General features: G+C 41.5%; 1 protein-coding gene across 2 annotated transcripts in view; it reads right to left on the reverse strand.

Annotated features, from left to right (window-relative positions):
* The window catches only part of LOC147707951 (G protein-coupled receptor family C group 6 member A-like), a 451952-nt gene that overhangs the window by 396148 nt on the left and 42610 nt on the right, over positions 1 to 13194 (reverse strand). The window contains exon 1 of one of the 2 annotated variants that reach the window (XM_086926748.1): positions 3975 to 4199. The exons of the other annotated variant lie outside the window; for it this stretch is intronic. Within the exon in view, the coding sequence (XP_086782874.1) occupies positions 3975 to 4192 (218 nt within the window). The 5' untranslated portion in view covers positions 4193 to 4199. Of the gene's footprint in view, positions 1 to 3974; positions 4200 to 13194 lie in introns of those variants that run through there. 2 annotated transcript variants of the gene reach the window in all.

A 13194-nucleotide genomic window follows, 5' to 3' on the forward strand; every position in this document is an offset into this window, starting at 1 on the left:
GACGCAGGTGCAAACACAGTGCACGAGACACCGCACGAGCTGCATCCCCCTCAGCGCCTCTTTTGTGTGCGTGAGCGCTAGCTAACAATGAAACTAAAGGCGAGCCAATGCGGGGGCACTACATCTTTGGAAACAGACAGCTGTAAAAAGCTATATAACAATTTATGAGTACGAAAATAGATAATCGAAGAATAAGCTGTAGATCAATCGCACATAAGAAAAGGAAAATGTAGGCTTCTGAGCTAAAATTGAGTTTTATCGAGCTAATCAGGCTCCCCATAGTATAATACGTCAATGTAACACCATGCTAAAATGGCGGCCACGTTTGCAAACAAAAAGATCACTTGTGCGCATGCGCGTATTAGCGCAAGTAAGGAGGACCAGCTGTAGACCCTTGTTAGTAGTTAACACACGCATAAAAGGTGCGCGGGTAGGACACGAAACACAAGAGGAAAGGAGCGAGGCAGAAGCGCTGTTACTAGAAAAAGAAGGTAAGAATGGAATTCGGAAGTTATAGGTGGGGCTCTGTTAGAAGCCATGATCAAGGGTGATGTAGAATGCGGGTGGAGTAACATCTCTTTAACACCTGGGACAATATCGGAGTAAAGGTCCGGTGGTAGGTAGAGTAACCGGGTCTATCACAAGGACCTCGAGCGGTTAATACGCGGAAGTCCAAGTATAACAAGCATAGTACAGCGTGGCCAACCTAATAATGCACCTTGTCTGTAACATTTAGGAGTGTAGGACCTATAACCAAGGGTGATATAGAATGCGGGTGTAGTAACATCTTTTTATCACCTGGGACAATATCAAAGTAAAGGTCCAGTGGGAGGTAAAGTAACCGGCACTATCGCAAGGGCCTCGAGCGTTTAATACGCGGAAGTCCAAGCATAACACAGCGTGGTCAATCTAATAATGCACCTTGTCCGTAATATGGAGGAGTGTAGGACCCTTACTACCAGACGTGCGGACAAACTAATAGGCTCCCCCGGTCGGAGTAGTGGTAGACAACAATACTAGTGTTAGAACCAAGGCGAATCGGACCTCCCAGTAGGGGTAGAAAAAGACATCATGCCACGAAAATATTACACATGACCTAATGGACGAATGCGACCCTGCCTAAGGGGGAGGGTCGGAACAAATAAGTAATCTGTACCAACAAGATTTTTGAAGAATAGAATCTAATAATGAGTTCTAAAATAATTTCAATTTAAATTCCTAGGACATATCCAGTTCCTGAGGAAGCAATGTATGCCTTGCTCAAGTAGAATTTTATTATTTGTAAGGTAAGGTGTAACCAATCACATACTGAATTGTACTGACAGGTAGTGACATAGGCTATATATTAAACAGTCAAAGGATACTATAAAGGAAATAAAGCAATATCTGTGGGATATCCTTGGTTTATCTAGATTGTTGGAAGAGTCTTCTATGGTGTTCCAGTTACCGAACTAGAATACCCACAAAAGGAATAAGGACCTTAATAAAAAGGATAACTCAAGATTTAAAGAAGGTAAAATATTAAAGTATGATGCCTCTATCTCTGTTGTACGAAGAGGGAATAGATAGAACAACCTCTTTCTTTCTATCCTTATTAGAGAGACACGTAAGGACCGGAACATACCCAGACAGATATTCTAAGAACCCGTGTTGGTGGATGTACCATACCCTACCTTGCATATAAAGAGCAAGGCAAGTGAAAACAGAGTCTAATGGTGATGTGAGATGCATGCGTGAGAGAGTACGGTCCCCTCCCTGACACTATATAATCCCCTCGCTTTCCACACTATAATGAGACGGAGGGCATTAATAACATAAACTGAGAATACTGTGTAAAAGGCAGCCCTGAATGTACAATCATACTCAGATCATGAAGATATGATGTATTCTGTAATTTGCATATCTGTCAAATTAAAAAGGGTGATAAGGAATCCTTTAATCTTGTTGGAATATAACACACTGCAAGATAGTGGCTAAATACAATGCGCCATTCCCTGAAAAAGATGTGAGATATCATAGATGCTATAATATGAAATGAAATAGTGAAGGTAATGCGTAGAGTGGGAATAAGACCAGCTTACAATTTACGAGCAATGACACTCTTTTCTATGTATTTTAAAGGGTGTCCTAAATATTTTATGAAGCCGGTGACCCCAGAGAGTTGGAAAGTCCTGAAGAAAGTGTTCAAGTATCCAGAGTTATGACACCGAAACGCGTCAATGCAGTTCTGTAAATAGAATCCAAGTTTAGCCCCGGGAATAACAGATATCCATACATCTATGATACTGTTAATAGCCCAGAAAAAGAACGTAAGGAGGCCTTTGGATATTTGAAAAGGAGTGGCGAGAGAACGTGTAGGCCACTATGGAGGTTTCTATTGTCTAGATATTATGTAAATCATCTTCTGAGTCTTCTCTTTCATGTATTGAATATGATTTTTTGATGTATTGTAGTATCTTTCTCTCCTTCTTTTAGAAATTGTGAATTGCATTGTATTGAATTACATTGTATTTTATGTAACACATTTTTCAGGAAATCTTTTCTGAAATTTTATTGATTTGTGCATAAATTTGTGTTCTTATTGTATTAATTTTTTAACAATAAAAAGTCTGTGAACGTTCATTCTAGTGTGGAAATCGATACTGTGTACGTCCCATATTCTTCGGGTGTGTATGAGTGTGAAGGTATATACTTATACAATAGAATTGAGTGTTTCCAGGGATTCTCCCTTGACTTGCGTTGTCATAGTACCCTGTTCCCTGGTGAAAGTGGGGTCTTCTCTCCCTTTAGAACTAAATGTAATCTCACACTTCCTTTTTGGGTCAGTCTTTCTTATTGACTGCTTTTTTTAAAATGATTCTCTGGATCTTGTCTCTTGGGACACATTACCTCATAGACTTTGAGGTTAAAAATATCCCCAACTCACCCACCATTTGGGTGCGCCACTGCCATGCTGATTTTCTAGCACGCACACATTCTCAAATACACAATAAAGGGTATTTTTTTTATTATAAAAAACTATCACACCATTACCCTACCTAAAATCTTAAATCATCGGTCTCACGCCCCTCCATATAAATAGGTATAGTTGCAAATATGTATGAAGAAATGTAGTGAGAATTTAAACACGCCAATACTCAACTGGTAATTTGTGTCAAAAAAATACTATATGCAGTTTAATGTAAGTTACAAAAACAGGTCACGATATGTGGTAACATGCAGAGACTTTCAAAGCCAAGTTTTATTGAGTGTAACAGTCAGAGAGATTCCTTTTTTCATGTAATGAGCTATGGCTGTGCCAAAAAACAAAACTTCCATAAATGGATCCTTGCTGCAAATGACTGTTTAATGCAGGAAAACAAACAGAGGCAGGCCTAAAAGTTAGTTCTCGTGTTCAGTGTAATTCTGCTTCTAAATGTGACTCTCGAAGCTGGAAGTGTTACATCACTCCTCAAATGTCAGAATTTATGACTGTTAAAGAGCTTTATAATTGTCTAATGACAGGTAACTAATATCATAACTACAGTGTAATAAACTAATTAGAGGCAGAGTTCAGTGAATGATGGTCCAATAGCATGAAGGCTTTCAGAGACCTTGGCCTTGCATTGCCTAGGTTTGCCTGTCTGAAATGAGGGTGTTTGGGGAGAGAGATGTGGCTAGAAACTTGTCAAATATTTTCACCCTCAAATTCCGCGAGCTTGGTTCAGACCTCCACCTTTTCAGGTATATTAAATTTGTCAATGCATAATCACATCATTCAGATATGAGACAACTTACATTTCAAGGATTAATTTGTAAAGTCATGGCATTGGGTATATGGTGCTAATGCGTGTCTCGCTGCATCAACCATTTTAATTTTAGGAGATCGCAAAATGTGGACTGTAAAACTTTGCAAGGAAAATTTATTTTAATGTTAATTAACCATCTTCTAACTGCGATGTGTATTTGCAAATGAAGAAAAAATGGAGGCTTACCGCCTACAGTCGAATCTAGTTGGTTGTTTTCCTTTCAGAACATACGAAACAGATGCATGCATTGGAAAAAGGCCTCCGATAATGACGTCTCCCGGCAAGCTAGCAATCACTCCATCTTGGTTGGAGCATGCCAACCCAGCAATGGATGCCACACGGCACAACAAAAAGCATAGGAGCAGTCCAGCGCACATTTTGATCAAGTAAATGCCGGCAGGCATCACAAATGCCCCGTGATCTTTGTCTAGAAGAAACGCTTCTGCCACTTACGAGAGGCATTGAACTTTGCATGTCAGAGGTGTGCTCCAATCGAAGCATATATACAGAGGGAATGCATTACGTAACATGAGATAATTAGGATAATTAATGTATTCACTATTACATACCAAACATTCCAGCTTGATAAATCATCCCAATGTGGAAATGAAGTCGCTAGGACAAAAAATCGCAAGGTTACATGGCTCTAATAGCTAGAAATAAAAACAGGAAATGGAACTTGTTTGCCAAATCTGGTGGTTCGGCTTACACGTAACCTGGCAATGTACGAAGCTGTGAGAAAGATCAGCGATACTCTGTATTACTGAGGGATACGGGCCTAGTAGTCCTTCAGGAAAAACAGCTCTCTCTCTCTCTCTCTCTCGGAATATATTCATGCAAGGTTGAGAGTGAGTTCACAGAAGTCCTTTCATGCAGTGTGATGCTCTCATTGAAAAGAGTTTCAAGAGAGGGCAAAAAGTACCAGGCATGGAGAGGTTATTTACTCAATCCATCTTGTCGCGAACAAATATTATGAAAAAGCTTGTTTACTTAGATGCAAGCAGGGCTTTAAGTTTTTTTTAAAGGGGGCTCGAAACGGGTCTCTATCGGTCTCTGCTTTGTGCCCTGGCACAGGTGGTCAGTTTTTTCCCGGACAGCAGTGACAGCAGGCACATGGATGTGCGCGTACTCGGCATGACGTCATGCCAGTGAGCGTTGTAGGAGAAGGGAAATTCTTTAAAGAGAGTCATTTTCTCTCTGGATTTTCCTTCTCTTTTTGAAACTCAGGAGCAACAACATTGTCGTGGTGTCACCAGGGCTTAAAGTGGAAGCTTTTTCGATAGCCATAGTTGTTGCTTATTTATCCTACACAACTAACAACCATCGACAAAGCCCATAGTCCTGACTTCTTGTAGGTTTGAAGTTGTTTGTTGAATCATTTATCCCGATGCAATGACAGGAACAGTAAAATACAAGTCAGGCGGTACACTGTGCTAAGCAAAGATTTTTACCTTCCGTGTTTTAAGCCACATCCTTAATTAAATTAGCCACGCCCCTTTGAGACCCCCCCCCCCAGTTTTTTCATCCTACTTAAAGCACTGGGCGTAAGTGAAATAGCCCCAGATTTCCTGAATCATCGTGGATCACAGCTCCGCAGCCAAAAATGCTGCCTATGTTGCATGACATAGAGGGCGCGGAAGAGTGCCATATCCAGAGCTCTCTCCTCCCCTCTCCCTAGCACCAGCACTGATTTCAGCTGCCGAGCTCCTGGCACACACCTTAGGGCCATAGTGCTAAGGTGATTGTCTCAGTCTACCATAGGGATTGTACAGGACCAGACAAGTTTAAAACCTTTTCCTCATTTGGATGTGTGCTGTACAGGCAGCACACATACACTCGTAAAAGCAAGGAGAAGTTACAACATTTCTCCTTTTTGCCTGCTTTACAGCTGTGTTAATTTTTGGCGCTAAACACTGTCTACTAATGTTAGTAGATATGGTTTAGCATCAAAAAGTATGGGTGGTTGAATGGATTGACCTTTTACCACCCATGGTGCAAAGTAATGAAAATCAACACTATGCACTGCTTTGCGTTACTTTCAAGTTATTTGCCAGCACTAAACAGGTATAACACTGGAAAGTAAATAGGTTAAAAAAAGTTTTGTGTCGAATTCCTTCATTTATGTGACACAAACACAGCGTAAAATCTTAGTAAATATACCTCAAAATGATTTTAGGTGCACTTGTGAGAAGGGTGAGTGATGTAATAGTTACCAAGGACATCATAGAAAACGAAGATTTGGTGAGGGAAAAGCTCTGAATTACTTTAAGCCAGTTTGAACTTAAACCCTCATAAACCTTTTTCCACATGAGTTATCCAAGCCAAATTTATGTCCTTATTTCTAATATCCAGGAATTCTAAAGGTACCAAGGAGTAGATTTGCAAAAATGTTGCGCTTGGTTAGCATCACAAAAGTCACCCTAACCAGCACAAAATGTTTTTTCACAAATTTACTTTCCAGTGCAAAACTTATATTGCACTGGAAAGTACTCTAAAAGTAAAACAAAGCACTGCTTTGCATTACTTAACGCCAAAAGGCATTACATGGATGGTACATGGGCATTCCCATGCAACCACCCAGGGCTTTTGACGCAAAACCCTATCTGCAAACAATAGCAGACAGTGTTTAGCACCAAAAGTTCATGCCATTTGAAAGGAGGCATTAAAAGGAGACTTATGATGTCTGTGTGCTGATTAAATGCGAGGGAAGCAATCTGTGTGACTTATGACGTGCAACTAAATTATGTCCTAGACCAGGAAGCTGGAAAAGGAATTTATGTGAATACTTGGATGTAGATTTCTGGAGCTAGCGCCTTCAACACACTGTGCTTAAACATTGCAATGCTAAATGACTGTGATTTCCGTACCTCGCATACTACAAAGTCTGTGTGCTGGATAAATGCGAAGAAAGTAATATGTGGAGATTTATGACCTGCAACTGATCCATGTGTTACACCAGAAGCCAAAAAATAAGAGAAGAAAGAATCTCAGTGAATGCTTGGATGTACGTTTTTGGGGCTGGCACCTACTAAACGCTGTTATTGAGGTTAAAGCAAGTTTAGGCTGACAAAGTGGCCCTACTGATGCAAGGCTTTATATGCAAGTGATGCACGTAGTGGCTCCTAAAATGGCGACGCAGGTTTACACCCTAAGTTGAGGAACGCGCATTTCATCACGGTGCCTGTTCAAATTCAGGAAAAGGACAGATAGGTTGGTTATCGCTCCGGCTCCTAGGTGGCCCTGATTTATCATTGATCGCTTGCTGGTGTCAGGCCAGGAACAAGGTATCGGAGGCCGGCGTATACTAGTACTCCATACGATCAGGAACAAAGACAGGAAGACCACTGTCAACGATCAAACGGTCTACGCCACAAGCAGTCATGACAGACAAAGAGCTACCAAAAAGCCTAAAGAGATTTAAGTCTGATCAGCCTTCACCTGGCAAAGGAAGGAAAGATAACCCGGATCCGATAGACTTAATACTTAATAGACTAGATGAAGTAAGGGACCTGGCGAAAGCGACCAAAGAGGAGGTAGCAGCGATCAGACAAGATAACCGCGACACCAACGCAAAACTACTAGAGGCAGAATCGAGGATTAGCAGACTCGAGGATATGGAAGTCAAGACCTGTAACGCAATAAAACGCTTATGCATAGCAGCGGACCAGACGACAAGGAAACTCGCTGATTTGGAGGACAGGAATAGAAGGGGGAACCTACGCATTTTTGGTATTCCGGAAGGTTCGGAGGATCAACTAGGGAGCTGCGTGGCCTTTCTCGAGTCCTGGTTCACCCAAGCTACTAACATGACTTTCCTACACCCATTGGAATTTGATAGAGCCCATAGAGTCCCGGCCAGGATATCTAAGGATCAAAAAGGTCCCAGAGCTATTGTTTGCAAACCACTAAGGTACCAGCATGTAGAACAAATTCTTACCTTCATGCGAAAAAACAATCACATTTTGTGGAAATCTGCTAAGGTCTATATCTCGCAGGACTATAGTAAAGAGACGGTAGACGTCAGGAAGGCGTTCTTGGCGCTCCGTCCGCTGCTGAAGAAAAGGGGCTTCCAATATGGTTTCGCTGGACCGGCAAAGTATCGAGTGATTATTCAGGGCTCTCCGCACATTTTTTCAGATCCTCTGAAATTGAAACGTATGCTAGATGGCCCTGAAGACTTGGACATGGAGACAAACAATCCCGAAAGCTCATCAGACCAGGCTTCAGCCTCAGGCTATAAGTGAAGGTCATCGTATCTAACACATCTTCCTATGGGTTCCTCTTCCTTGTTGCGGAAGGGTATTGTATGCACAAGAATCTGCTCAAACTCTTGTACTGCTCAAACTCTTGTACTTTAGAATGTCCAGGTTAAGGCCCAGGATAAGAGCGCACTGGCATTCCCATCAGTATTTTGGTTATGGAGTCCATGTCTCCACTTTTGTATCCTTGTATCTTAGTATAGCGAGCCTCGAGAGATGGGGCTCTATCTACAAGTTAATACGTTTAGCATGCCTCGTTACATAAGCCTATACCAGTTGGTAATGTTGTTGGTTCTGTAACACACGCACAATGAAGAAATGCCATGTTTCATGTATCTTTTCTCTTGAAGTCTTTGTATTGCATCATATGCACTAGGTTACTAGATGTATGGTTTAACGTGGTTACTTTAGTTAGCAACAAATCACGAGACTACAGAGATTGTTCATATGTTCGTATGTTTCACACTTCTATGAATATGCTTAAGCACGGGGAGGTCGCATCGCACTCTCTCTCCAATCACCATGCCTACTAAATACAGGTGGGGTGGGGAGGGTGGGGGGTTGAGGGGATTGGGGGTCCGGGTATGTGTTATATGTCTTTTAGTTATGATTCTTCTTTTTCTTCTTGCTTGCATTTTCATTACTGCACTAACGCTTGATGGTGGTGAGGGTCATAGACTCTATGTTCGCTCATATGTCCTTTCTGAATCTCATGGTGTTGATCGATTAGCATACTGTTGTTGGTACCAAGTGACGGATGTCTTTGTTCAGATGAAGCATAACTTAACTATTCACACATAACACAGTGAATACTCCAATGGGAGTGTGTAATATGGACAAAATGAAGATATTATCTCTCAACGTTAAAGGGTTGAACCAACCAATCAAAAGACAAAAAATTTTAGACTATATACGAAGATTAAAAGGTGATATTGTATTGTTACAGGAGACAAAGCTAGAAGCTAAGCAGTTCTATCACCTGAGGAATAAGTTCTACAGGGAGGTTGTGGGCGCCGAGTCTGTACATAAAAAGAATGGTGTTTTAATACTTGTTGCGAAGAAATCAAAGGTGGAGGTTTTGTCTTCCGAGGCGAGTGTGGACGGGAGGTGGGTTACGGCAAAACTAAGTAAGGACAATACAGAATTTTATGTTACGAACATTTATGCCCCTAACGCCAATGACCTCAAATTTTGGGAGGATCTAAATAAGCATATGGAAAATATCCCGGATAATGCTATTCACATAGTGGGTGGTGATTTCCATCTCCCGATGGATGCAACGTTAGATAGGGACTCCCACTGCCCTTTCAAAGCCAGTAAATCTCATAGAGCTTTCCTAAATCTATGTCAACGCTTTCATTTAGTGGATGCATGGAGGCTTCATAACCCTACAGGGAGGGACTATACTTTTTATTCTACACCACACGACTCGTACTCTCGGATCGACTACCTCCTCATAACACAGAAAGGGGTTCCCAGAATAGAATCTACCACCATAGAGCCTCGTGTGATGTCTGATCACCCTTGCATCTCCTTATCCATTACAAATGCCAAATCCTCTCCTCGTCAGACGTCTTGGCGCCTGAATGACGAGATCCTAAGTAATGCTCAACACAGGTCCACAATACAAGGTGCGATTGCTTCTTACCTAGAGATTAATAAAGAAGGGGACACATCTGATCTCATTAGATGGGATGCCATGAAAAGTACCATACGGGGGGTATGTATCAAAATTAGGTCAGCCATGAATAAAAATTATAATGCGAAGTTGGAATCCCTGGAGAGTGAAATTTTAGATCTTGAGAGTAAGCACTTGAGGGTTAGAGATGATACGACTCTTTATGCTTTGGCGAATAAAAAATATGAATACAATAAAATAATCAGTGAAAGAGCGGGAGTTTGGCTTGACAAAGGACGGAGATTTAAACTTTGTGAATCCAATAAAGCTGGTAAAAGCCTAGCTTCGTATTTGAAATTTAAGGTTCAAAAGAATTCTATTAGCGTCCTTAAAGATGCCTTTGGGACCTCCCACTCAGAGCCAGAAAAGATAGCTGAGGTGTTCAGGGTATTCTATGAAGACCTTTATGCAAAGAATTCAAAGGTGGAGGAGGACAAGATTAAGAATTACTTGGGTGAGTGTGATCTTCCACAGCAGTCTACCGAGGATCAGGTTGGTCTAAATGGCCCGTTCAGTGCTCTAGAAGTGGAAAGCGCAATTAAAAAACTGAAAACAGGGAAGGCACCAGGCCCGGATGGCTTTACAGCAAAATTCTACAAAACGTTCCCCACTCTATTAACTGGACCCCTACTAAACCTATTCCAAGAGATAAATAGCTCTGGTGAAGTCAGAGGTACTCTAGCAGAGGCAACAATAGCAGTACTTCCTAAGGAAGGGAAAGACCCGTCGCTCCCAAAAAATTACAGGCCTATTTCACTAATTAATATAGACTGTAAGATCCTGGCAATGATACTTTCCGCCCGTCTTCAGAAGGTACTTCCTCAGCTAGTCCACCCATCCCAAGCGGGCTTTCGATCTTGGCACATGTGCTAGAAAAAGCTAAATTTCTAGACACCCCTACAGTGGCGATAACGTTGGATGCCGAAAAGGCCTTTGACAAGGTTGACTGGTCCTTCCTTGAAGCAGTCCTTAATAAATTTAACTTGGGGAAAACATTTACACGACTAGTAATGTCCCTATACTGCTCCCCTTCGGCAAGAGTTAGGGCGGGTGGATTATTTTCCTCCTCATTTTGCTTAAAGCAAGGTACGAGGCAGGGGTGCCCCCTATCGCCTTCGTTATTTTTACTGGCAATCGAACCGTTCTTATACCATATAAGGAAAGACCCTAAAATCGCAGGCATACCATTTGGAGACTGTATGGTCAAATTAACAGCATATGCAGACGACGTGCTTGTTCTTTCTGAGCGAGCTGAGGAGGCAATATCTGCACTCATGTCGGACATTGAAGATTTCTCAAAGGTCTCGGGCTACAAGCTCAATAAAGACAAAACGGAGGTCAAACTGCTGAACAATATAGGTGATAAGGGGATCATAGGGGACTCTGGTCTTACATGGCAGCCCAAATGCTTTAAATACCTGGGGTTGGACTTTGATAAAGATTTAGTCTCCACTCTGAAAATAAATGAAGAATTGACGCTGAAAAAAATATCTACACTACTAGAAGGTTGGTCTCCAAAATTCCTCTCTTGGTGGGGCAGGGCTGAAACACTCAAAATGATGTCGACTCCCTTAGTTAACTACCTGGCCAGCATGCTCACTATGACGTTCTCGAATAATTTAGTTTTTAAAGTAGACCAGCTGTTTGGTAACTTCCTGTGGCGAGGCAAGAAAGCCAGGATATCTCTGAAGAAGCTACAATTGGCGAAAGATAAAGGCGGCCTGGGTCTACCTTCATTCAGGAACTACCAGACAGCCTTTCTTTGTAAACAAGGTGCCCAATGGTTAATAAAATCCCCAATCTATACTCCTGTATGGATTGATATTGAAAGGTCAATAGTGGGCCATGCTCCTCTTGAGTCCTTGCTCACCATGGACCTGTCGCACCTGCCAAACTCCAGATATATAATGCTAAACACCAGAAGGGCCCTACTTAGACTTGACCAAACGCACAAAACCAAGTTGACGTTTTCTAAATCATCATGTATGTCTCTATGGAGAAATCCCTACCTTAAACATGCGGGTATGGAACTCTTCTGGGAGTCATGGTCCGAAAGGGGTATTAACCTAGCGGGAGATTTGTATGACAATAGAGACCCAATTCCGTTTTCAAGCTTACAGCAGAAGTTTGATCTTACTCCGATAGATTTCTATAATTTTCTAAAAATCAAAGCGGCACTAACTAACCGCAACTTCTCACCCTACACTCCATGGCTGACAACCCATCTCCCACGCCTTATGTACGCAGGTCACTTCGTTTCTAAGGTGTATAAACTACTGCTACCGTTGCCCAAGAAAACTCACAAAAATGTGGAAGCGAGATGGGAAGCGGAACCGAACTCCACAGGAATAAATTTTGACTGGGACTTGATTCATAAGTCTGCACTTGCCCACAAAGTGTCACCCATCCTGTTCCAAACGAAGTATATGCTCATAAATAGGTCGTTCTGGACTCCAGAAAAGCTATTTAAATGCAAATTACGTGACTCTCCGACATGCTGGAATTGCCAATCGGGGTCTGGTGATCTTGCTCATATGCTATTCAATTGTCCCTTACTAAGAGAATACTGGGGGAAAATATTTGACTGCATTCATCACGTATTTAAGATAAAACCTGTACAGGACTTTGTGTATGTTATTCTAGGGGGGTTGGAACCACGATTGTCAAATGAGCAAGATCGCCAGCTTTTGGATTTAATGTTAACATTTGCATGTAAGGTAGTTTTGTGCAAGTGGAAATGTACCAAGGAGGTAAACTTCAAGATCTGGCAGGAATGGCTGTCTTTTCTAAGAGGTGCTACTAATCAGGCATTACAGTCTTCTACGTGGGGTCCATCCAATAAGAAGTTGTGGAAATCGTTAGACATGTCTTTCTTCCATTATGATCCACCTTGAGGCAGAGCGTTCTTGTTATAGTAACCTGTGATATATGAGTGTACATCTGCGTTCATATGTTAGTGTCCTACCCGTTACATCCACACATTGAGTGTTCGGCATGTTAATCTATATCAATGAAACAAGCAAGAATTGATTTTTTCCCTTCTTTCTTATTATTTGCGGTTTCTGTACTTGTCTAACAATACCTGTACCGAATCACTTTGTAACGGAAGAATTATTGTACTGTTTTTACTTTTGGTTTGTTACTTCAATAAAAACGATTTGAAATAAAAAAAAAAATTAAAAAAAGGAGACTTTTTTTAAATGTCTTCTTTCTTTCTGACTTTGCATACGTGCAGCACTTTGCCTAAATATGAGAGCCCAGTGAGAGGTGCTTTGTTTAATGCAATTGAGTGTGATAGTTATTGAGGGCTTAATTATAGGTATGCCTGTATTAATAGGAATGGGTGCGCCTAGAATGGCACTCAAGTGTCTCACAGTGATGTTTGAGCTGCCTTAATTCTCCATTTACCTGCTAGCATGCAGATTTTAATGAAGGGTTGAGCATTTTTTGAAGAGGGTGAGGTTACTGG

Source organism: Lissotriton vulgaris, chromosome 6 (assembly GCF_964263255.1).
Source record: "Lissotriton vulgaris chromosome 6, aLisVul1.2, whole genome shotgun sequence".
Lineage (NCBI taxonomy): Eukaryota > Metazoa > Chordata > Amphibia > Caudata > Salamandridae > Lissotriton > Lissotriton vulgaris.